Source organism: Rana temporaria, chromosome 2 (genome assembly GCF_905171775.1).
Source record: "Rana temporaria chromosome 2, aRanTem1.1, whole genome shotgun sequence".
NCBI classification, from domain to species: Eukaryota; Metazoa; Chordata; class Amphibia; order Anura; family Ranidae; genus Rana; species Rana temporaria.
The window spans coordinates 48207840-48234654 of NC_053490.1; the positions used below are offsets into that span (position 1 = coordinate 48207840).

The 26815-nt window shown below is 41.8% G+C and overlaps 1 protein-coding gene across 1 annotated transcript in view; it reads left to right on the forward strand.

The window, feature by feature from the left end:
- PIWIL4 (piwi like RNA-mediated gene silencing 4) overlaps window positions 1–26815 on the forward strand; it is a 356967-nt gene that overhangs the window by 248410 nt on the left and 81742 nt on the right. Inside the window, exon 14 of the mRNA XM_040340167.1 lies at window positions 24665–24737. Coding sequence (XP_040196101.1) covers window positions 24665–24737 — 73 coding nt within the window. The remainder of the gene's footprint in view (window positions 1–24664; window positions 24738–26815) is intronic.

Consider the following 26815-nt stretch of genomic DNA (forward strand, 5'->3'; position numbering starts at 1 on the left):
TTACATATTATGCCTAAATTGTGATTCATCTTTTCCAAAAAGAAAAATTTACATTATTTATTAATATTTGATTATGAATATATTAATATATGATTCTCAAAAACTTTTAATTATTTTATAGTTTGTTTTTTACAACATCTTATGTTTTTTTTTAGTTCGTTTAATGTGATGTTGTCCCCTGGCACTTGTAGTCCCACAGCCACGGACTCTTGTGCTCCTCTATTTAAGCTGCATCCGAGTGTGCAGCATTAGGCCAGTACGAGCTGTGAGCTCCAAGCACGTAGTCTGCATTCCTCAATTCCAGCCCCGACTTGCATCCCTTCCGGTGACTTAATTTTTGCCCATGCATTCCATGCTGGTTTGGCGTGAGACTTCCTTCCAGCAAAGTGGATGATACCGGTGCAGCCTTCAGGACAGTGTGTCCCTGTAAATGTGTGTCCCTGCAGTAGTTGCAGATAAAAAATGAGACCACCTGCGTGTCCTCTGGAGGGTACCATAACTGGAGGTCTTCTCCAAGAAGCTGAAGATGCTGCTGAAGTCCGTATCGAGGTATGAGCTGTCTGGGGGGTCGATCACTTCACATTTGGTGATGGTTGTGTTTGAAGACGTGGAGTCCTCGGGCTCTGGAGCATCTACTGGACCTTTACTGGGATTACTGGTGACCGACGCCGAGCTTGAGGGTTGGGGGACACAGTCTCTGTAGTGCTGATTGGTTCCACTCTCTGGTGTGAGGTGACAGACGTTCCCGCCTGTTTTCTGGCTCTCCGCCTCCTTTACAGAAGTCGCAGCGTTGTCAGCTCCCTCCTGAGTTTTCTTCTTCCACAGAACCTTCCCCAGATGAGAATGTTTTGTTGACAGGGTTATTATGGTGGGTGGTTGTTTTTCAGGGGTTGGGCTTGGCCCCTTAGTGCCACTGAAGGGAACTCTTAAGATGTCAGCATACCAAGACATTTTGGAAAAATGTCATGCTCCCAGCTTTGTAGGAATAGTTTGGGGATGGCTCTTTCCTGTTCCAACATGACTGCGCACCAGGGCACAAAGCAAGGTCCATAAAGACATGGATGAGTGAGTTTGGGGTGGAGGAACTTGACTGGCCTGTACAGAGTCCTGACCGCAACCGGATAGAACGCCTTTGGGATGAATTAGAGCGGCGACTATGAGCCAGGCCTTCTTGTCCATCATCCAGTGCCTGACCTCACAAATGTGCTTCTGGAAGAATGGTCAAACATTTCCATAGACACTCCTAAACATTGTGGACAGCCTTTCAAGAGGAGTTGAATCTGTTTATAGCTGCAAAGGGTGGGCCAACTCAATATTGGACCCTAAGGACAAAGACCGGGATGCCTTTAAAGTTCATGTGCATTTAAAGGCTGGCGTCACAATACTTTTGGTAATATATAGGTAGATTCAGGTAGATTGGATTACATTTTGGGCGGCATAGCCTAGCCTGTTTAGGCTACACCGCCGTAAATTAGCTAGGCTAGTAGTGATTTTCAATATACTTACCTGGTAATTTACGTGGGCGTAGCCTCAAACGAGCGGGCGTAAGGGCGCCTAATTCAAATTGGTTGGAGGGGGGCGTGTTGTGGCTTGACCTCAAGTTGTTTGACGTTTTTTGCTACTGCGCATGTGCCGGGCGCCTACATTTCCCAGTGCGCATTACGACTAAGTACGCCGTATGGGCCTATTGATTTAGACGTGTACGTAAACGACGTAACTCCCGATTCGCGGACGACTTGCGCAAACTACGTAAAAAATTCGAACCTCGCGGCGGGAACGGCGGCCATACTTTAACATTGTTATTCCACTTCAAGCTCATTTACATAATCTACGCCGGCCGCAATGGAAGCGCCACCTAGCGGTCAGCCAAAACATTGCAATCTAAGATAGGACGGCGCAGTGTATCTCTGTTAGACAATACACTTAAACATAGGTCGGTGCAGATTCAGAGTTAGGTCGGCTTATCTGTAGATAAGCCGGCCTAACTCTTTCTGAATCTACCTAATAGTGTGTATGTATGTGTATATACTGTCTGTGTGTGTGTGCATATATATAATATATATATATATATATATATATATATATATATATTTTTTTTTTTTACTGTTTTGAATAAATAAAAACAGTATGGGTGAGTAGAAGGTTTTTTATTTTTCATTTTAAATTCTTCAGATAGTGTTGATGCACTTGCAAATCCCCCAATCATATACTGTAGGCCTAGATTTTACTCTGGTTTAAGCCCGTCGTCTAAAGTCAGCATTGCCTCCTTTCTATTCCTTTTTTAATGGTTCTTTGTTGCGTTCTCATCTTCAGTGGTCCCGTGATATCTTATTCCCCCTATTAGTTTTTCTTTGTTGGAAAATCTCTGTGCAGCTAGCCTGAGTATTTAGCAGCCTCTTGGTGGGAATAGGTATCAGTGCACCACATTGTCCCATTCGCACAGATCCTGACTGACTCATAGGCTTAGCTATTAGACAAAGGCTGCAAGTTAAATCCTCAGTCACTTGGGAAGATCTTATGATGTTTCTTGCATCTGTTTCTGTGTTCCCGCCATATCCTTTTCATGTGAAGAAATAAACTGAAACATCGGGGATTAACAGCATTACTTGTTTGCATATGTATCACTTGTTTGCATAGTCTTCTTTTTAAAGTTAGCATTTTGGTGCTTCCTGGGAAGGAGCTGATGTAGCAGCACGGAACTGTTGATCTTCTTTTATACAAATAAGATAAAAATAACATATTAAAGTGGAACATCCTACAAAACATTTTTTTCTTTAGCTTTGAATAGAATAGCGGGTTTTATTGCTGATTGTGCCCCTTTTTGGGAGGGCCACGCATGCTTTCTGAAGCTGAAGGGAAATATAAGAGTTTTATAGTAATCATTGGAATGGAAATTGAGGGGAAATTAACAAATAGAAATTATTTGCATTAGTTTTTATTTTCTGTTGTGTTAAGTCATGTATGAGACAGGGACAGAGGGGGAACACAAACAGCTTTGTTTTGTTTTTTATCATAAAGAGGAAATAAACTTTCCTATATAACTTTTACCTATGTCTTACCTATAGGTAATGTAAATAGATATTTACAGTACATGCTGCCGGTGATAATCACTGGCGCATACGCTCTGAAGGAATGGCCAGCTGAGCTCTTTGCTGTAATCGTCAGGAGTCATGCAATTGCGGCTCCAGCCAGTCACAGAGGCTGAGTCCGCAAATCCCGAAGGAAGATGAGTGAAGATGGGAGCCCGCTGCAGCTCTGAGATCCTGGCACGGGAGGACATCATATTCACAGCAGGTTCTTGCTATAGGCTCCATGAGAAGACTTGACATGTGATTCTTCTTTATTCTTTAAAAATAGCATAAAACATGTCAAAGTAGAATACAAAAATATATAAATGTTAGCATACATAAGGCAGTATCGGTAATATTCGGAATAGATTTCTTTTAATAACTATCAACAATTTGCGTAATGTCTAAGTAGTACTCACTAAATATTTTTACAGCAGTTTTCTGTCTCTGTTTTCATGAAACTTAACATTCCAGGGTTTTCAAAGATTCTACCAATCTAGACTAAATTATCATACATTTTTGGGGTTCATAGGTCATTATACAGTGAGGAGAACAAGCATTTTATACACTGCCAATTTTGCAGGTTTTACTACTTACAAAGCATGTAGAGGTCTGTAATTTATCATAGGTACTCTTTTACTATGAGAAAAGAAAAGGTGTTGCCTGCGCGTATGTAAAGTAGGTATGAGGAAGGGAAAAAAGTGTGTAACAGACTGCTGCCCCCCCTAGAACATGTTGTCCAAGGAAAACATAAATAATATAAATACAAAAGATGGGGGTGGTGGCGCTGTCTGTTGTGTTCCCTGTGTGACCAGGGTGTGAACCTGTGAACAGTCCTTAGCTGGGTAGCAAGGATCAACAGGATAAATAAAGTGAATAACCGAACTGAATATTAATCAGTGATGTAGTGATACTCTATGTCCACTAGATGGCGGTATTGAAAATACCTAAATTAAATGTGATACTAAAAAGTACAGATGTACTCAAAGTGTGACCAGTTGAAAAATATTAAACCATAAACAATAATATATCAGGTGTATACATAAACCATTCAGTGAGATACAAATATATATATGTTAAACACTGTGAACATAGTTCTGCCATCCACAGCTGGAAGCAAACGTGTAGTAAATCAGTGATCAATCAGGTGTACATTCATCTGATAGTTGGATCAAAAAAATATATAAAAGTTGAAATAGTCCTTCCAATTTAATAACTGTGAAATATAAGAAATAAACGGCAGCAGATATAAAGTTCATTCGGTGGGTGTCATCTTGGTGACTTGCTAGGTGAACAGACAAAATAATTTAAGTGCAGTCGCTGTGGCTCCGGTGCTCCCCCTTATGTATCCCCACTCACCAGAGTTGAACACCCCTGCAGGGGTAACAAGCGTAGGTAGGGATTTCCACCAGGCGCTCCTCAGCTTAGATCTCCAGGCACTCGATTCTCCCAACGTTCCCTTTAGATTCCACAGCGGGGCAAAAAAATATATAGACTGCTGTCTTTATATACCTCCGGAGATAAAAAGGACAGGGACTCCCATAGTGTAGTAATTATGAGGTAGCACTCAGGCTAAGATTTATTGGCTATGCCAGCAAAAATACAAATAACAAAAATAGCAGGGACTCAGAAGTATTAGGACAAAAAATATAATAAAATAAATAAAATGTTTTAAAAAAGGATCCAGGCTGGTTGGATTTGCCAGCCGTTAGGTAATAAAAGCAAAAACTGCTGAACCAGCAGTGTCCCACTAGGCACTTGTTATCTGGTACTCGTGACAGAGCTTGTCGAGCGGCGTGCGCTCCAGATGCGTTCCAGCTCGTCTCCCGGAAGTGCGTGGGGGTATGCGTGTATCCGCTTGACGATCGTTTCGTCCAATCACGTCTTCTGAAGCGGGTACACGCCTACCTCTTCTTCCAGTTTATATAAGAGACGTCAGCGTGTAACCTCCCGCCCACTTAAAGGCATCAACCAATCGGGATTTTTTGCAGGACTCCCTCCGAATTAATGGATTAGCTGAAAAAGTCAGTTCCCTTGGGATATTTACGGTTACCGCGGACTGAACAATATAACATATTGGGATCATGTTAACCCTTCATTAATATGGCTTTGTCACCTCATGCAATTTATACAAAAACAGTGCATAAACGGGAGAGACCTCATATATACATGAATAGCATGTAAAAAAGAGAATTTGTAGCACAAGTATATATGGAATGGTAATGGTAAAAACTAATATGAAATTCAGAAGCCCCCACCTATAAATGTACAAGGCTAACGCTGTATCAGTACAGGAGAAATATATAATAATAGTAAGAATATAATAATAATGTAGGGGATGAGGTGGCTCGGGGATGCCGCACTATATCTACAATAGTTGGTAAAGCATGTGCGTATAAAAGGATATTATATAGCGGCTCCAAGGAGTCTAAATAAAAGTAAATGTAGAAATGGAAGACCTCTCAAAGGAATTTAAGAAAAATCTCAGGGGAAATACAGTGCAGATGAGATAAACGACGGTACCCATAGAGTAGATAAAATCAGAGCCTAGGCTTGTAGATGATGATACCATAACCTATAATGTTAACTGGTAGGTGAGTATAGGTGTGGAAGTGGAGCAGTATCAAAAGTATGATGGGCTGGTAGGGTTAAAGTATGACATTCCCATACCAGATGAGAACATATGTCCTACAGAGGGAGAGGAAGGCACAAGCAGCACCATATGGGGAATACACCACTTCACATGTATACCAGAGGCTGTAATAATCCAATCTTGGATAAGCATATATCACCACTCCCTAATTACAAATCCCAACACTCCCCAATTTAAAGGTGCCACGGGGTAGGGGCTCTAGTTAAGAGCTAGGTGGGTGGTATACCTTCTTATTTGAAAAATTTGACATATTCTAACTGAGAAATGTAAGTTGGTATATATAATTGGCATATAGCCCATATACCACTGTATGCTAAATAAGGAATAATGAACCATAATAGTAATGGAGAGCCTAACGTCAGTATAGGGTAGGTCCCCAGTGTCATGGATTGGCCAGGAAACAATTCAGATCTATGTCTTTATTAAGGCCATGGGGCACTAAAGTGCCTAATCGATAAATCCAGCTTGTCTCGTTCTGCGAGATCGCAACTGTTTTATTGCCCCCCCTCCAATTGTCCTTGACAAGATCGATGCCATAGAAGATGAGCTCGGCTCGGTATGCCCCCAGTGTCGCCAACCTACTAATGGACTGCTGGGAAGAGGAATATGTGTATGGACAAAACATTCCCCAGATTAAAATGTATAAAAGATACATTGATGATCTCATTATCCTATGGGACGGAACAACAGACACCTTTAATAAATTCCTGCTAGACCTCAATAATAACAGATATGGACTCACATTTACTGGTAAATGTGACCAAGATTGTATCGAATATCTAGATTTACAAATCTTCAAATATGGCTCCAAACTACACACAAAAACGTTCTTCAAATCCACCGACCGCAATGGTTATATACCATCTACCAGCTGTCACCACCCAAGATGGAAAGCAAATATTCCAAAAGGACAGATGATGCGACTCCGTAGAAACTGCAACCTAATTTCAGACTTTGAAACTCAAGCGGACGTGATAATAAAAAGGTTTGAAGAAAAAGGATACAACATTGAACAGCTGACCAGACAAAAGGAAGAAGTGCGGAATATGAATAGGAACCTAATGCTGGAACCCAAGGTCAAGAAGAGACAAAAGATGACAGACGTGGCCTTTATTACAGGGTTCAACTCTCAGTATAGAGACTTGGAACATATCATCAAAAAATATTGGCCCATCCTACAAGAAGATCAAATCCTAACCAGCATATTAGGAAAAAAACCAACATTCATTTACAGACGGGCTCCATCGTTACGACAACATCTGGTACACAATGTCATTGATCCACCGCAACCTGTTAGACTATGCCCAGAGCTAAAAGGCTTTTACAAATGCCAAAAATGTCTAGCATGCCGGGTTAGAAAGAAGCAGCCAAGAAGAAAAACTAGCTTCAAATCACGTTTCGATTTCAAAGAATATAAAATCAAAGAGTTAATAACTTGCAATACCACACACGTCACATACGTCATTGAGTGTCCGTGTCATTTGCAATACGTCGGTAGAACTACCCGACCCCTAAAGATCAGGATTCAGGAACATATCAGCAGAAAAAAAAGTGCCTACCCTAAACACAATCTGTCACGTCATTTCGAGGAATATCATCAGAAGGACCCATCTGGGCTCATCTTCTATGGCATCGATCTTGTCAAGGACAATTGGAGGGGGGGCAATAAAACAGTTGCGATCTCGCAGAACGAGACAAGCTGGATTTATCGATTAGGCACTTTAGTGCCCCATGGCCTTAATAAAGACATAGATCTGAATTGTTTCCTGGCCAATCCATGACACTGGGGACCTACCCTATACTGACGTTAGGCTCTCCATTACTATTATGGTTCATTATTCCTTATTTAGCATACAGTGGTATATGGGCTATATGCCAATTATATATACCAACTTACATTTCTCAGTTAGAATATGTCAAATTTTTCAAATAAGAAGGTATACCACCCACCTAGCTCTTAACTAGAGCCCCTACCCCGTGGCACCTTTAAATTGGGGAGTGTTGGGATTTGTAATTAGGGAGTGGTGATATATGCTTATCCAAGATTGGATTATTACAGCCTCTGGTATACATGTGAAGTGGTGTATTCCCCATATGGTGCTGCTTGTGCCTTCCTCTCCCTCTGTAGGACATATGTTCTCATCTGGTATGGGAATGTCATACTTTAACCCTACCAGCCCATCATACTTTCGATACTGCTCCACTTCCACACCTATACTCACCTACCAGTTAACATTATAGGTTATGGTATCATCATCTACAAGCCTAGGCTCTGATTTTATCTACTCTATGGGTACCGTCGTTTATCTCATCTGCACTGTATTTCCCCTGAGATTTTTCTTAAATTCCTTTGAGAGGTCTTCCATTTCTACATTTACTTTTATTTAGACTCCTTGGAGCCGCTATATAATATCCTTTTATACGCACATGCTTTACCAACTATTGTAGATATAGTGCGGCATCCCCGAGCCACCTCATCCCCTACATTATTATTATATTCTTACTATTATTATATATTTCTCCTGTACTGATACAGCGTTAGCCTTGTACATTTATAGGTGGGGGCTTCTGAATTTCATATTAGTTTTTACCATTACCATTCCATATATACTTGTGCTACAAATTCTCTTTTTTACATGCTATTCATGTATATATGAGGTCTCTCCCGTTTATGCACTGTTTTTGTATAAATTGCATGAGGTGACAAAGCCATATTAATGAAGGGTTAACATGATCCCAATATGTTATATTGTTCAGTCCGCGGTAACCGTAAATATCCCAAGGGAACTGACTTTTTCAGCTAATCAATTAATTCGGAGGGAGTCCTGCAAAAAATCCCGATTGGTTGATGCCTTTAAGTGGGCGGGAGGTTACACGCTGACGTCTCTTATATAAACTGGAAGAAGAGGTAGGCGTGTACCCGCTTCAGAAGACGTGATTGGACGAAACGATCGTCAAGCGGATACACGCATACCCCCACGCACTTCCGGGAGACGAGCTGGAACGCATCTGGAGCGCACGCCGCTCGACAAGCTCTGTCACGAGTACCAGATAACAAGTGCCTAGTGGGACACTGCTGGTTCAGCAGTTTTTGCTTTTATTACCTAACGGCTGGCAAATCCAACCAGCCTGGATCCTTTTTTAAAACATTTTATTTATTTTATTATATTTTTTGTCCTAATACTTCTGAGTCCCTGCTATTTTTGTTATTTGTATTTTTGCTGGCATAGCCAATAAATCTTAGCCTGAGTGCTACCTCATAATTACTACACTATGGGAGTCCCTGTCCTTTTTATCTCCGGAGGTATATAAAGACAGCAGTCTATATATTTTTTTGCCCCGCTGTGGAATCTAAAGGGAACGTTGGGAGAATCGAGTGCCTGGAGATCTAAGCTGAGGAGCGCCTGGTGGAAATCCCTACCTACGCTTGTTACCCCTGCAGGGGTGTTCAACTCTGGTGAGTGGGGATACATAAGGGGGAGCACCGGAGCCACAGCGACTGCACTTAAATTATTTTGTCTGTTCACCTAGCAAGTCACCAAGATGACACCCACCGAATGAACTTTATATCTGCTGCCGTTTATTTCTTATATTTCACAGTTATTAAATTGGAAGGACTATTTCAACTTTTATATATTTTTTTGATCCAACTATCAGATGAATGTACACCTGATTGATCACTGATTTACTACACGTTTGCTTCCAGCTGTGGATGGCAGAACTATGTTCACAGTGTTTAACATATATATATTTGTATCTCACTGAATGGTTTATGTATACACCTGATATATTATTGTTTATGGTTTAATATTTTTCAACTGGTCACACTTTGAGTACATCTGTACTTTTTAGTATCACATTTAATTTAGGTATTTTCAATACCGCCATCTAGTGGACATAGAGTATCACTACATCACTGATTAATATTCAGTTCGGTTATTCACTTTATTTATCCTGTTGATCCTTGCTACCCAGCTAAGGACTGTTCACAGGTTCACACCCTGGTCACACAGGGAACACAACAGACAGCGCCACCACCCCCATCTTTTGTATTTATATCTTTTACTATGAGAGGCAGAATCTAAAACAAAAATCCAGAAAATCACATTGTATGATTTTTTAATAATTAATTTGCATTTTTTTTTGCAAGTATTTGATCATCTACCAACCAGTAGGAATTCCAGCTCTCACAGACCTGTTATTTTTTCTTTAAGAAGCCCTCCTGTTCTCCTCCTGTTCTCCACTTAATATCTATAATAACTGCACCTGTTTGAACTTGTTACCTGTATAAAACACACCTGTCCATACACTCAATTAAACAGACTCCAGCCTCTCCACAATGGCCAAGACCAGAGAGCTGTGTAAGGACATCAGGGATAGAATTGTAGACCTGCACAAGGCTAGGATGGGCTACAGAACAATAGGCAAGCAGCTTGCTGAGAAGGCACAACTGTTGGTGCAAATATTAGAAAATTAAAGAAGATCAAGATGACGGTCAATTTCCATCGGTCTGGGGCTCCAAGCAAGATCTCACATCGTGGGGCATCAATGATCACGAGGAAGGTGAGGGATCAGCCCAGAACTACATGGCAGGACATGGTCAGTGACCTGTAGAGAGCTGGGACCACAGTCTTATAGAAAACCATTAGTAAGACACTACGCCGTCATGGATTAAAATCCTGCAGCGCATGCAAGGTCCGTTTGCTCAAGCCAGCGCATGTCCAGGCCCATCTAAAGTTTGCTAATGACCATCTGGATGATCCAGAGGAGGAATGGGAGAAGGTCATGTGGTCTGATGAGACACAAATAGAGCTTTTTGGTCTAAATTCCACTCTCCGTGTTTGGAGGAAGAAGGATGAGTACAACCCCAGGAACACCATCCCAACCGTGAAGCGTGGTGGTGGAAACCTCATTCTTTGGGGATGCTTTTCTGCAATGGGGACAGGACGACTGCTTCGTATTGAGGGGAGAATGAATGGGGCCATGTATTGCAAGATCTTGGCCAGCAACCTCCTTCCCTCAGTAAGAGCATTGAAGATGGGTCATGGCTGGGTCTTCCAGCATGACAACGATCACAACACACAATCAGGGCAACTAAGGAGTGGCTCCATTAGAAGCAGCTCAAGGTCCTGGAGTCTCCAGACCTGAACCCAATAGAAATTCTTTGAAGGGATCTGAAAGTCTGTATTGCCCAGCGACAGTCCCAAAACATGAAGGATCACCCATATTCAGGTGTAACATATCCTTTAAATCTTCAGGTTATACTGCAGCCTACAGGAGAATTGTACACTAGCACACAAACTCTAGGCCAGCCCAGGATATTATTCCTCATTCTATCAGCCTGTTTTAGTTTTTAGCTACTATCCTAGGCAGATGGATATCTCTTCCTGCGGTAAAGACTAACCTATGGCATGTTTTTCTTCAATTAAGACTTTTTCACACGGGGTGCCTTCTGGGTTCTTCTTGGGTGCCTTGGCAAAATGTCTATAAATTGCCTACAAACTGAACAAGCCAGTGACTGGATCAAGTCTTGTTTTTTGTTACACAAAGCCACAGGTTTTTATTGTGCAGCATTACAACCTTGTGTACTGTGCAGACATCCTAACAAACAATAATGTAATTGGTTGATAAGGATGCTGTCAGGTGCCATCATCCTTGTTTGCCCCTCCCCTTCCTCTCTCCATTAGCACTAGGATCATGTTTGCTGCGTGAGGGAGAGAAATGCTGGAATACTAATCTGTATCGGTGTGCAAATAAGTATTTGCTTTGTAAGAATAAATCAATTGTCATGTGGGGTATCCTATGTATGTGGATGCTGCTACATTATGTAAAGCTATTGGTTTCGTTTTTTACATTTTAGAATGGCGTGCCTTTAGATTGCGCAGAAGTTGAAAGGGTGCCTTGGCTAACAAAACGTTTGGGAAACACTGCTCTACACAAGTGCTGGAGGCTTTCTCTGACCTGGCAACTCTTCTGTGTGGCCCTTTTCAGCCTGACTATTGGACTGTACCGCATCTGGACCCTGCTTGACTGGATGTTGCAGAGCTAGCCTGAAAATGACCTTCGGGCACTGGGTTTTGCATGGGAGACTTTCCAGACTTTCTGCAATTGCCTCTAACATGAAGTCATGTTATGTTGTCTTTTAAAGTTAGTCACTCATCCTTTTCAGGAAAAGGTGGGTTACATCAATAATGGTTGGGTCTTCTGCCCTCTTGACTCATGCAAGACTTTTTGACCATGATTACAAAACTGTTTGCTGACTCTGATCGCAAAAGCCACAAATGCTCTCCCACACTGGAAGCAGATTATATATCTGATTCACCTGTTCCTTTGGCAACTTCTGGGCCATTGTCTGCAGAAACTCTACTTCTGAATTGTTCAAATTGACTAAAGAATTTACCCTGGAGGAATCACAATCCACAGCAATTACTCCCAAATTAACGAAGACCATTTCAGCTCATATTGATGCAATGTGCACCACTCTGAAACTAGGGGATCATCATCCGTCCCTTGCTTCTGTCAGTGCAATTTCTTATCTTGGGTACTTTTAGTGTCATAAGGCTGCAAAGACTTTTTCCTTGCATCCGCTTTTGCAACTGTGCTCTTTGGAGAATGGAAACAGCCTGATTGCTTGAAACAACCTGGGTTGTTTGTTCCCTGGCCCTGACCCCGCCTTTGTCTCACCCTTACACCACTTATAACTCAAAGCCCTGGATGTTTTCATTCAGGCCCAAAGAGTTCAGAAGAAGTCCACCAAATCTGTCATCACCTCCCTCCATCACAGAGACTTTCTGGCTTCTTTGGACATCAAAAATTGCTTAGATATCAAAATTAGGCCGTGTTAACTCTAAGTATGTCAATATTTTGTGCAACACCAAAAATGTAAACAAGTGTCTCAGTGCAATTAATAATAATAATAATAATATTACAATTAGAAGAATGAAAAAAAAATTACAAAAAATCCAGTGCTCGCAGTCCATAAAGTGTAACGTGCAATCACATTCCACGGGAAGAAATAATCATATGAGTTTCAGGATGACCCCCCTCTCTAAATGAGTTGTTCAATTAATCCTTTATACATTATGTAAAAAAATGATATGATAAAAAAAAAAAAAAACTCTGATTCCAGTGAAAGGTTTGTTTGGCTCCACCCTGAATAAAATGTTCAAATAATGCTCCATCCTAAAACTCAAATTTTAGTGCTGAAATGTATAAACACCCCTCGGGGCAGATGAAACTCACCAAAGGAGATGGACCTTCAGATAAAAATCACAAAAAGCTCAGTATGTCATCATTTATGATACCACTCCTTACGCCTTCACATACCCAAGAATACTCCACTCAAAAACAATATATTTAACTCTCACATTTGTTGGTGCCATAAACATTGGCACTAAAATATAGGCATAGACTGTAGGGAAATGCTGCCGCTCTGCTTGGCAAGTATCGGAGCTGTGTTCACAGGTTCACACCCTGGTCACACAGGGAACACAACAGACAGCGCCACCACCCCCATCTTTTGTATTTATATCTTTTACTATGAGAGGCAGAATCTAAAACAAAAATCCAGAAAATCACATTGTATGATTTTTTAATAATTAATTTGCATTTTTTTTTGCAAGTATTTGATCATCTACCAACCAGTAGGAATTCCAGCTCTCACAGACCTGTTATTTTTTCTTTAAGAAGCCCTCCTGTTCTCCTCCTGTTCTCCACTTAATATCTATAATAACTGCACCTGTTTGAACTTGTTACCTGTATAAAACACACCTGTCCATACACTCAATTAAACAGACTCCAGCCTCTCCACAATGGCCAAGACCAGAGAGCTGTGTAAGGACATCAGGGATAGAATTGTAGACCTGCACAAGGCTAGGATGGGCTACAGAACAATAGGCAAGCAGCTTGCTGAGAAGGCACAACTGTTGGTGCAAATATTAGAAAATTAAAGAAGATCAAGATGACGGTCAATTTCCATCGGTCTGGGGCTCCAAGCAAGATCTCACATCGTGGGGCATCAATGATCACGAGGAAGGTGAGGGATCAGCCCAGAACTACATGGCAGGACATGGTCAGTGACCTGTAGAGAGCTGGGACCACAGTCTTATAGAAAACCATTAGTAAGACACTACGCCGTCATGGATTAAAATCCTGCAGCGCATGCAAGGTCCGTTTGCTCAAGCCAGCGCATGTCCAGGCCCATCTAAAGTTTGCTAATGACCATCTGGATGATCCAGAGGAGGAATGGGAGAAGGTCATGTGGTCTGATGAGACACAAATAGAGCTTTTTGGTCTAAATTCCACTCTCCGTGTTTGGAGGAAGAAGGATGAGTACAACCCCAGGAACACCATCCCAACCGTGAAGCGTGGTGGTGGAAACCTCATTCTTTGGGGATGCTTTTCTGCAATGGGGACAGGACGACTGCTTCGTATTGAGGGGAGAATGAATGGGGCCATGTATTGCAAGATCTTGGCCAGCAACCTCCTTCCCTCAGTAAGAGCATTGAAGATGGGTCATGGCTGGGTCTTCCAGCATGACAACGATCACAACACACAATCAGGGCAACTAAGGAGTGGCTCCATTAGAAGCAGCTCAAGGTCCTGGAGTCTCCAGACCTGAACCCAATAGAAATTCTTTGAAGGGATCTGAAAGTCTGTATTGCCCAGCGACAGTCCCAAAACATGAAGGATCACCCATATTCAGGTGTAACATATCCTTTAAATCTTCAGGTTATACTGCAGCCTACAGGAGAATTGTACACTAGCACACAAACTCTAGGCCAGCCCAGGATATTATTCCTCATTCTATCAGCCTGTTTTAGTTTTTAGCTACTATCCTAGGCAGATGGATATCTCTTCCTGCGGTAAAGACTAACCTATGGCATGTTTTTCTTCAATTAAGACTTTTTCACACGGGGTGCCTTCTGGGTTCTTCTTGGGTGCCTTGGCAAAATGTCTATAAATTGCCTACAAACTGAACAAGCCAGTGACTGGATCAAGTCTTGTTTTTTGTTACACAAAGCCACAGGTTTTTATTGTGCAGCATTACAACCTTGTGTACTGTGCAGACATCCTAACAAACAATAATGTAATTGGTTGATAAGGATGCTGTCAGGTGCCATCATCCTTGTTTGCCCCTCCCCTTCCTCTCTCCATTAGCACTAGGATCATGTTTGCTGCGTGAGGGAGAGAAATGCTGGAATACTAATCTGTATCGGTGTGCAAATAAGTATTTGCTTTGTAAGAATAAATCAATTGTCATGTGGGGTATCCTATGTATGTGGATGCTGCTACATTATGTAAAGCTATTGGTTTCGTTTTTTACATTTTAGAATGGCGTGCCTTTAGATTGCGCAGAAGTTGAAAGGGTGCCTTGGCTAACAAAACGTTTGGGAAACACTGCTCTACACAAGTGCTGGAGGCTTTCTCTGACCTGGCAACTCTTCTGTGTGGCCCTTTTCAGCCTGACTATTGGACTGTACCGCATCTGGACCCTGCTTGACTGGATGTTGCAGAGCTAGCCTGAAAATGACCTTCGGGCACTGGGTTTTGCATGGGAGACTTTCCAGACTTTCTGCAATTGCCTCTAACATGAAGTCATGTTATGTTGTCTTTTAAAGTTAGTCACTCATCCTTTTCAGGAAAAGGTGGGTTACATCAATAATGGTTGGGTCTTCTGCCCTCTTGACTCATGCAAGACTTTTTGACCATGATTACAAAACTGTTTGCTGACTCTGATCGCAAAAGCCACAAATGCTCTCCCACACTGGAAGCAGATTATATATCTGATTCACCTGTTCCTTTGGCAACTTCTGGGCCATTGTCTGCAGAAACTCTACTTCTGAATTGTTCAAATTGACTAAAGAATTTACCCTGGAGGAATCACAATCCACAGCAATTACTCCCAAATTAACGAAGACCATTTCAGCTCATATTGATGCAATGTGCACCACTCTGAAACTAGGGGATCATCATCCGTCCCTTGCTTCTGTCAGTGCAATTTCTTATCTTGGGTACTTTTAGTGTCATAAGGCTGCAAAGACTTTTTCCTTGCATCCGCTTTTGCAACTGTGCTCTTTGGAGAATGGAAACAGCCTGATTGCTTGAAACAACCTGGGTTGTTTGTTCCCTGGCCCTGACCCCGCCTTTGTCTCACCCTTACACCACTTATAACTCAAAGCCCTGGATGTTTTCATTCAGGCCCAAAGAGTTCAGAAGAAGTCCACCAAATCTGTCATCACCTCCCTCCATCACAGAGACTTTCTGGCTTCTTTGGACATCAAAAATTGCTTAGATATCAAAATTAGGCCGTGTTAACTCTAAGTATGTCAATATTTTGTGCAACACCAAAAATGTAAACAAGTGTCTCAGTGCAATTAATAATAATAATAATAATATTACAATTAGAAGAATGAAAAAAAAATTACAAAAAATCCAGTGCTCGCAGTCCATAAAGTGTAACGTGCAATCACATTCCACGGGAAGAAATAATCATATGAGTTTCAGGATGACCCCCCTCTCTAAATGAGTTGTTCAATTAATCCTTTATACATTATGTAAAAAAATGATATGATAAAAAAAAAAAAAAACTCTGATTCCAGTGAAAGGTTTGTTTGGCTCCACCCTGAATAAAATGTTCAAATAATGCTCCATCCTAAAACTCAAATTTTAGTGCTGAAATGTATAAACACCCCTCGGGGCAGATGAAACTCACCAAAGGAGATGGACCTTCAGATAAAAATCACAAAAAGCTCAGTATGTCATCATTTATGATACCACTCCTTACGCCTTCACATACCCAAGAATACTCCACTCAAAAACAATATATTTAACTCTCACATTTGTTGGTGCCATAAACATTGGCACTAAAATATAGGCATAGACTGTAGGGAAATGCTGCCGCTCTGCTTGGCAAGTATCGGAGCCAGCATGCGTTCCACAAGTTTCCGGCTAGAGCCAGTGTGAAACCTGTACCTCCAGACACTATTCAGCATTCCATCTTAGGTGTATTTCTCCGTGCTTATTATAACCAGGATGAAAGAGGACCTGACTTCTTTCATCTGTAAAGCCACAGCGAGACAAAAAGACACGGTGGCTTGCCTTGAATGCTTTGCCGCACCCCTGCTAGACAACTTGAACAAAGCTGCTGATGACTCTGACAGAGGACCTGGTGATTGAGTGGCATGCAGTTTCTCTGATTGAAGTTAACATCCACAGGGAGGAGGCAGATGGGGCTCCCCAATTGCCACTTACTCATGAGGAATAACCGGAGCCTACACTATCTGATGTTCTGGCAGCAATATATAAGGGCAACTCTTCTCTAATGCCGCGTACACACGGTCGTTTTTTGATGAAAAAAAAAACGACGTTTTTCATCATGGAAAAAAACAACGTTTTTCTAACTTCATCATAAAAACCGACGTTGCCCACACACCATGGTTTTCTGAAAAGCGCGGTTACGTACAACACGTACGACGGCACTCTGTTCCATTCAAGCTCCCGTCTCATAACTTGCTTCTGAGCATGCGCGGGTTTTAGCCCACACACGATCATTTTTTATGACACAAAAAACGACATTTTGAAAAATTACATAAAAAATTGAAGCATGTTCGAATTTTTTTTTTGGTCGTTTTTTTTAAGACAAAAAACTATGTGAAGCCCACACACGATCATTTTAAATGACGTTTTTAAAAACGTCGTTTTATTTCATCACAAAAAACGACCGTGTGTACGCGGCATTGACCATTTCAATACCAGGCACTTATGCACCTCTGCCTGCTACCTGGACCAATGCAGACCAGCTTTCAGCGCTCTCACACTTTGAATGACAATTACTCAGTCATGCTACACTGTATCCAAACAACATTTTTATAAAAAAATGTCTCATAAATAGAGCTTTCTTGTGGTGGTATTTAATCACCACTGTTTGTTTTTTATTTTTTGCGGTATAAGCGGGAAAAATCTTTTTTTATACTTTCTATTGTAAAATTTTGCAAAAATTAAATTTTTCTTCATAAATTTGGGCCAACATTTATACTGCTACACATCTTTTGTAAAAATAGCCCAAATTAGTGGATATTATTTAGTCTGTGTGAGAGTTATAAAGTCTACAAGCTATGGTGACAATCACTGAAAATTGATCACACCTGATGTACTGAAGGTCGATCTAATTTCTTGGGACATTAACCTGCCTGGCGGTCTTCCCGAGTCTGACACGGGGTTAGATTTTCCTGCTGCGAGCGGAAACCCCGTGTCAGACTCGGGCTTGCCTCGCTAGATCCACAGGCACAAGTTACTTACCTTGTCCCTGGATCCAGCGATGCCACCGCGCTGTGTGAGCGAGTGGGACCTCGCTCGATTCACACAGTGCCTCCGTGTGACGCCGATCTCCGTTCCCTGCGACGTTACGACGCACGGGGACGGAGAACGGCGCCAAATTCAAAAACGTAAACAAACACCTTACATACAGTATACTGTAATCTTATAGATTACAGTACTGTATGTAAAAAAAACACACCCCCCCTGTCCCTAGTGGTCTGTCCTGTGTCATGCATGTCATTTTATATAATAAAAACGTTTCTTTCTCCCTGCAAACTGTAGATTGTCCATAGCAACCAAAAGTGTCCCTTTATGTCAAAAATAGTTTTAGATCAGCTAAAAAACAGCGATAATAAATTATAATCACTTGCAGAATTGTGCGATAGCGATTTGTGGGGAAATTTGTCATAAAAAAAAAAAAATAATGACAGCAACAATTCTGCAACTGAGCAAATTTCAGTGATTTTGATTTGATTACATTATTGAATAATTTTTATTATAATTATATTATTATTTGTTATAATCATTTATAATTATTTATTATATTATAATTTATAATTTTGTTTTTAAAAAAATGTCATACCCGGGATGCCTATTAGAAGCTTGTTTGGTCAGATTTAAGTGAGTTATTTCTAAAAATTACAGACCTACAATATAAAACGCCAAATTTCCTTGCAAATAATGGTACCGCTTTTAGCATGTTTTTTCTGACAGAATCATACCGCCAGGGAGGTTAAAGGGGTTGTAAAGGAAAAATTGTTTTTTTCATAATAAGCATCCTTTACATGCAGACATTCCTTTTTTCACTTCCTCTTTGTTCGCTTTTGCTCAGAAGTTGCTCTATTTCTTCTCTGTTCTGTTCACTTCCTGCTTGTCTGATTTTTACTCACCACCATGAAGGGAGGCTTTACTGCGGTGGTCAGTGACGTGCCCACCCCCTCCTGGGAACTACATCTGTGCGGCAGGATGCTCTCTACGTGTTAGAGACTTCAAGGAGGTGTGAATTACTGGGCGTGCCGCAATGCATACTGGGAAATGTAGTTCTTACACGAACGAGCGCCACAAACCAGGAAGTGAATGAGAGAACAGAAACTAGAACGCCGGAGATGATATAGATGAAGGAATTTAATAGGTATTTACTATTTTTTTTAACAGAATCATTACATTATTCTGTCTGTCTACCTTGCAGTTATTCATTTTAGGCAATTTTTTTTTCCTTTACAACTCCTTTAACAAGCCAGGAATGTACAAATACCCCTTTTTGGAAAGTAGACAAACCAAGGTATTTACTAAGAGGCATGGTTAGTTTTTTGAAGTTGTAATTTTTTCCCACAATTCTTGGGAAAATTAAGATTTTTTTTTTTTTTACACAAACTTGTCGTATTAACAGGTTATTTCTCTCACACAGCATATGCATAATTGCAACTACACCCCAAAATTCATTCTGCTACTCCTCCTGAATGTGGTGATACCACATGTGTGAGACTTTTACATAGCCTGCCCACATACAGAGGTCCAACATTGAAGTAGCACCGTCAGACGTTCTACGAGCATAAATTGCACATCTCATTTCTCAACCACCTATTACACTTTTGAAGGCCCTGTAGCACCAGGACAAAAGAATTGCCCACAAAATTATCCAATTTTGGAAAGCAAACCCCAACGTATAATATACGAGACAAAATGAGTCTTTTGAGCAGTTCATTTTTTTTCCAGAAGTTTTTGGAAAATTTGGGAAAGAAATGAAAACACATTTGGAACGGTCAAGGGTTAAAACTGTTTACGATATTCCATTCCACCAACCCAAGACAGCTTATCTGACACTTCACAATCCAGCAGACACGACCCATTCCATTCCCCAGGATAACGAGACAGCTCTGTTCTCTGGTTCCAAACGGAAGAACACTTTAATGGTAAACTCAGCTGGTTATATACATTTAGAAACCAAATCTGGACAATGACTCACTCCACCCACAACATCACACAATGGGTGCTTAACGAGACCCCCTCAATCCACATCTTAGACAGACTTTCTGGCACCGACTATACATGAATCAATTACTATAGCTGACATGGCAGACATCATGACTTTTAGAGTGTGTTAACTCACAACACATATTAGCATCAATAGAACTTTCACACAATACAGGGTTAGTTAGCATAGCACAATGAAATATCTTAGGAGCCAGACTTAACCACTTCCAGACCTGCGCACGACGATGTACGTCCTATTTTTAAAGACGGATATCTCGGTAACGGCAGCAGCTGCTGTCACAACCGAGGTATCCATCTTTAGTGTGCGCGGTCTGGAATCCGATAATGGCGGTCTCCGCGGCGGATTCACCGCGAGATCGCCGTTATCGGTGGCGGGAGAGGGGCCTCCCGCCGCTCTCCCGCGCCCTCCGCCACTTACCGGAGCCGTCGGTAGCGGCGGAGGCGATCGGATGCTGTCGGCTGGTGAGCGGGGACGAGACTGAAGGAAAAATCTCCTTTGCCCGTCCCCATAGCTCGGCTGGGCGGAAGTGACGTCAAAACGTCAGTCCCGCCCAGCCTCTTAAAGAGACAAAATTTTTTTTTGGTCATTTGAAAAAATGACATTTTTTATTTTTTTTCTATTTTTTGCATTTAAGCCCAAATATGAGATCTGAGGTCTTTTTGACCCCAGATCTCATATTTAAGAGGACCTGTCATGCTTTTTTCTATTACAAGGGATGTTTACATTCCTTGTAATAGGAATAAAAGTGATAATTTTTTTTTTTTTTTTCAGTGTTAAAAATTCTAAAATAAATAAAAATAAATGCGAAAAGCAAAAAAAAATTTTTTTAAAGCGCCCCGTCCCGACGAGCTCGCGCGTAGAAGCGAACGCATACGCGAGTAGCGCCGACATATGAAAACGGTATTCAAACCACACAAGTGAGGTATCGCCGCGATCGTTAGAGCGAGAGCAATAATTTTAGCCTTAGGCCTACTCTGTAACTCAAAAAATGCAACCTGTAGAATTTTTTAAACGTCGCCTATCAAGATTTTTAAGGGTAAAAGTTTGACGCCATGCCACGAGCGGGCGCAATTTTTAAGCGTGACATGTTGGGCATCATTTTACTCGGCGTAACATTATCTTTCAAAATATATAAAACAATTGGGCCAAATTTATTGTTGTCTTATTTTTTAATTCAAAAAAGTGAATTTTTTCCAAAAAAAGTGCGCTTGTAAGACCGCTGCGCAAATACGGTGTGACAAAAAGTATTGGAATGACCACTATTTTATTCTCTAGGGTGTTAGAAAAAAAAATATATAATGTTTGGGGGTTTTAAGTAATTTTCTATCAGGAAAAAATGTTTTAGTCTTGCAAACACCGAATCTGAAAAACACCTAAGGTCTGGAAGTGGTTAATTAACACAATAGAATTCAAACACAGCAAGCTTTTATCACTACTGCCAGGTAGACTTAATTAGCACCTTAACAGTCTATGTGTCCCCACATGAATGAGTCACTCTGCTGTTGGGGTCAGAATTAACCACCTGTAATATTTCAAGATATCCTGCAATACATGAATTATCATTACTGTCCCATCTCATGTAATCCGAGATATAATTTCTCAGTCATCCTATGCCCCTATTGGACATAGGATCACCCCAGACCCAAGAGTCATTAGTGAAGCTGGCACAGGAGTACCCCGCATCCTTCAAAAGTCTCTAGGTATCACGGGCCATTCCGTTACAACATTTATAAGATATTTCTAACACATAGCAAGCACGTAGCAAAAATGACACCCCAAAATACATTCTGCTGCTCCTCCTGAGTATGACGATACCACATGTTTGAGACTTTTACACAGCCTGGCCACATACAGAGGCCCAACATCCAAGTAGCACCTCCAGGCATTCTAGCAGTATAAATTACACATATCATTTTCTGACTACCGATCACATTTTTGAAGGACCTTCATATTTCTAACACATAGCAGGTACATAACAAATAACAAAAGATTAACAGGTTTTAGAAGTGCAGTGGTCCACAGAGGAGAGCATCGGTCCAGGCAGCAGGCAGGAATACTGTCCATAGTTCATACAGGCAGAGGTACTGTTAGCATAGCCAAAGCATTGGTCCAGGTAGCAGGCAGAGGTGTCCAGGCAGAAATGCTGTCCATAGTCAGTAGAGGCAGCAGAGAGATGTATGGTCAACACAGCCAAAGTATTGGTCCAAGCAGCAGATAGAAACATGGTCCATAATGTCCTGGGTCATTACAGGCAGCAATATGGTCAGCACAGTCTTAGTATTGGTCCAGGCAGCAGGAAGGACCATTAAGCTTAGGGCCAGGGAGACATCCAAATCTCTTTGAGGTCTCCAGACAACCAGACCCTGTTCTTGAGCACAGAAAATGAAAAGCTGGTTTTCTCTATTCAGAACGCTATTCTGAAGCCCCTCACATATGCGAGACCCCTGTGTACTAAAGTAGAACAAAAGATCAGTCCAAGTTGCAGGCAAAAACATGGTCGATTAACAGGCCGAGGTTGGTGCATGTGGAAGTCGGAAACGTGGTTTAAATCGACGGGCAAAGACATTGTCGGTAAACAGGCCAGTGTCTGTTAATTGACATGGAAGGTAGTAACATGGTAGCAGGCAAATGATCCACACAGGTATTTGAAATGGGGAAATGGCAGTCTGTTAATAATAAGGGGAACTAATATCTGATGCATGTGTGATAATTTTTGAAGCAGTCTCCGATGCACAGGCCAGGGTGGGAGGGACATTGGGGAGAATAATAGCTGGCATCTCTTCCTACTCCTCCTCTGCTGCATACACAGCATTTCTTTTGGCGTCTTCCTCCATATTCTGTTGGGGGAATGCTATAGGGAAAGTGTTGCTTCCTGGGGTGGGACCTTGTTGGTAAATCAGGGCAGTGACGATTTCTTTAATATACTTGATGTAGGTGATTTGTTGGTTTTGAGTTTCTTTTTGGTAGCAGACAAACAAATTTTTTTGTTGACAGATTTTATGAAAAGTCCTTCCGTTTTTTTTTTTTTTTAAGGTACCACAGGCCGGGGGTTGTTTACTGTAAATGTGACGAAAAAGGGGCATGCAGGTATAATAGTTGTCGACATATAAGTGGTTTAATTTATCGAACAGGGGGTATGCCAGCTCCCAGACAATATTCCCACTGGTTCCATTATATGTGGGGCAATCACGGGCTGGAGCTGGGAGTCTTTGCCCTCATGAATACGAAATGTGAACACATATCCAGTGGCTCGATCACACAATTTATTGAATTTCAAATCATACCTGGCTCTCTTACTTGGTATATACTGCTTGAAGTGCAGTGTATAAGGTACTCGTCCACACAAAATGTTTTGGTCTGGGATAAAAAAATTCAGTAAATCGCTGGGAAATGGAATTGATTAGGGGGCATATCTTGTACAATTTGTCGTGGTTGGTATGATCTTGAAGAGGGCACTACGAATTGAAGTCATTGAAGTGTAGAAACGCATAATCATGTTGTATCATGTCCTGAACAATGACAGCAGAATATATCGGCATACAGATTGGTTTGGTCCACCATATTCTGCAGCAAATCTTGTGGGGAAAATAATCTAATTGGAAAAAAATTTGTAGTGTTGGGCTGCACACCTTGCTGTGTGGTGAATGGGGGGAATTATAGCAGATCCTGAGTGGGCAGGCATCCATAAAGGGGTTTGCCAGGGCATCGGGAAGGTAGGACTGGGGCTGGATTCTTCGGGTAGGCTGTGTAATTCCAGTACTTCTACTGGGCTCCTCTTCCTGGGGTCTGGCGCTGCTGGTGGTGGGCAGGTCTTCTGATCTTGGTCCTGATCTCCTTATTCTTTTGGGAGGGGTGGTTTCCTCCACTGACTCGGACTCTGATCCACTATCCTCCACTGGCTTGTATTCCGAACCAGAATCGGATGATAGGAGCTCCCCGCTGTTCTCATCTTCCGATATAGTAAGAATGGCATATGCCTGCTCAGGTGTGTAAACCCTTTGAGGCATTATGACAGAGGCATGTCTGTGTAATGGTACTGCTGGTGGTAGTGGTGGCAGGCCTGTGAGGTGGTACCAATGGTGGTATTAATGGTGGCAATATGGGTGGTGGTGCTGGTGGCTGTACCAGTAGTGAGCCTCTATGTAGCGGTAACGATGTCGGTACTAGTGGCATTCCGGATGGCGGTACTGGCAGCATCTTCTGCCTTCAATCCAGTCCACCCAAACAGAAGAAGATGCAGTCCTCCGTTTATTTTTAGCAGGCCTGATTGGACCCAGTGGTAGGCGGGTGCAAACAGACAAGAGTATGTTTACACCTGCTGATCCATAGGAGTGCATGGACCTTCTAACCAGATCTGCCTGAAAAGTTGGCAGGCCAACATGATCGGATCGCCCATGTGAAAGGACCCTTAAACACTGTATAGTAAGTGAATGTTGTTGGCCTAGAACAGAAAGTGTGTTAGTGGAAGGATCACCAGGTGGAAAAAAAAAGGAAGTGTAGGCATTATGCAAAAGGACTGGTAATTTGGAGTATATTACATTTTTGTTCTTGGTTTTACATACTTGTATCTGTGTTCTTCAAACTGTTGTGTAGTATTCTAATAACTTTTAACTTTATTTTGTCTTGTAGAGTAAAAGTAGATGAAAGCACAGCTGCCTTTACACGTGCTCTGCAACAACTTGTGCATCAAGATCTTCAAATGGTACGTGTTATATTATGAGATATTCAAGCTAATGGTCAGCACTTCCCAAAATTGATATTGGTTTATGGGCAGTCTGTTGTGCTTTTCATTATCTGCTCATATATTTTGTTGTATTCCCGCTCACATTTGAGTTTTCCCATTGCATTATCCACATCTGCCTTGTCAGGTCACAACAACCCGGAGCATGGTTTCTGATCATGTGATCACTATGAAAGCCAAACATATTCCTCAAAAATAAATGCGGAGTGTGCCATACATAACATAACGTTGAACTCTATTGACGTCTATGAGGGGTGAATTTTGGTAATTTTTTTTTCTGGACTTTTCAAGGCCAGCTTGCAAGCCTTTCAGTAAGGCTGCATTCACACCTGAGCGTTTTCAGCTTGTAAAACGCTTGTAAAATGCTAATTTCTAAATGTCCAAAACGCCCAACAAGCAAAATCCAATTCATTTAAATGGCCCCTGATCACATCTGAGCGTTCTGTCGCCTGAAGTAAAAAACCTGAAGCTCAAAAAAGTACATGGGCTTCTTTTTAGGCAGATTACATGCATTTTACTGCTTTTTACATTACCTTTGGACCTCAAAACGCCTGTGCAAAAACACCTGAAAATGATACGCTCAGGGGTGAATGCAGCCTTAAGGGCACAAATTACTGGGCACTGCCATGGGGGGACATGTACTAATGCAAAATTCGTTTTTTAAAGAATATCTTTCAGAGGAGGAAGGGTTTTTTACCCTAGGTTCACACTGATGCGATGCGGGAACCTGCGTGATTACATCGCTACTTCCCGCATCCCTCCTCTCCCACAGGCAGTTCACACTGGGTGTCATTACATTGTTAATGACACCACCAGATCGGTTCATAGATCGCAGTGAAAACTGTGAACTTGCACATGAATCGGATCTCATAGGTGAGAACACCCATTCAATCCGATTTCAGTGTGGGGGAAAAAAGTCCCTGCACTTATTTTCCTGCAAACCTAATGCGAGTTCAGCCATACAATTGTATGGCTGAACTTGCATCTCAGAGACATCGCTTGTGATCGGCCTTGCGGGTGCAAATCGCATGCAATGTCTGTGATCGCAGTAGTGTGAACCTGGGCTAAAAGCGATTTAAAATGGCTACATTAAAAATACACAAATCCTCTCAATACCCTGCTTGGGACTTGCCTAAAACTTGTGAAGCTGTGCACCAGTACAATGTACTACTTTAAAAGTGGCAAAAAAACAATGCTCTAAAATGATAGGTACATGCTTCAGTTTGTACATAAAGTGGCCAATGAATTCCAGATCAAGACCATATTTGGTGAATAACAACACACAAGTTTGGCTTTGAACTCACCTTGCAGTGACAGGGCAGCCCTACAACTTTCAAGTGAGGGGATGTTTGTTGTCTTTCGCAACCACCTGCGTGTGGGTTATCCCTTATTGTCGGGTTAGAAAAATGTAATCTCTGAGGTATACAGGTCGGTGATTTGCTTGCCTTCACCTCCCCTGTTCTGCAGTCTTCCCCACTACAACTAGTGAATCTGTGAGCTGCACAGATTTCCTGAACATCTTCCTTCGGTTTCAGAAGTTCATCATGGAATTGGCCAGGTTTGTTAAGCCTCCCTCCATTAGGGGGATCTGCTAGGGGCTTCCAGGATGCCTATTTGCTCATCCTTACCGTTCCCTCACAACACAGCCTCTTGCAGTCATTAAGCATCACTTTTAGTTTATTCTTCTTCTCTTTGACCTGTCCATGGCTCTTCAGGTCTTAACAAAGTGCTGTGCTCTGTCTTGGTTTAGCTTTGCTCTTAGGATGTCCAAATTGTGTTGAAGGATTGTTCTTCCCATTCACTGGCTGCCAACGTTAAACAGACAGAGCTTCGAGTTGATCATCCACTTCCAGAAGTCTTCATTAGATCTACTTTTCTGCTGGTGATTACCTTTACACACACACGTCCCTGTTTTGCCTCTCGTGCACATGATCACCGGTGGTCGCACGAGCATCGGCATCTCCGCAGTGCACCACCGCTTAAAGGAGCCCACGTACAGCTATGACTGCTCATGGGATCGTGCCGACCTGCCGCAGTAT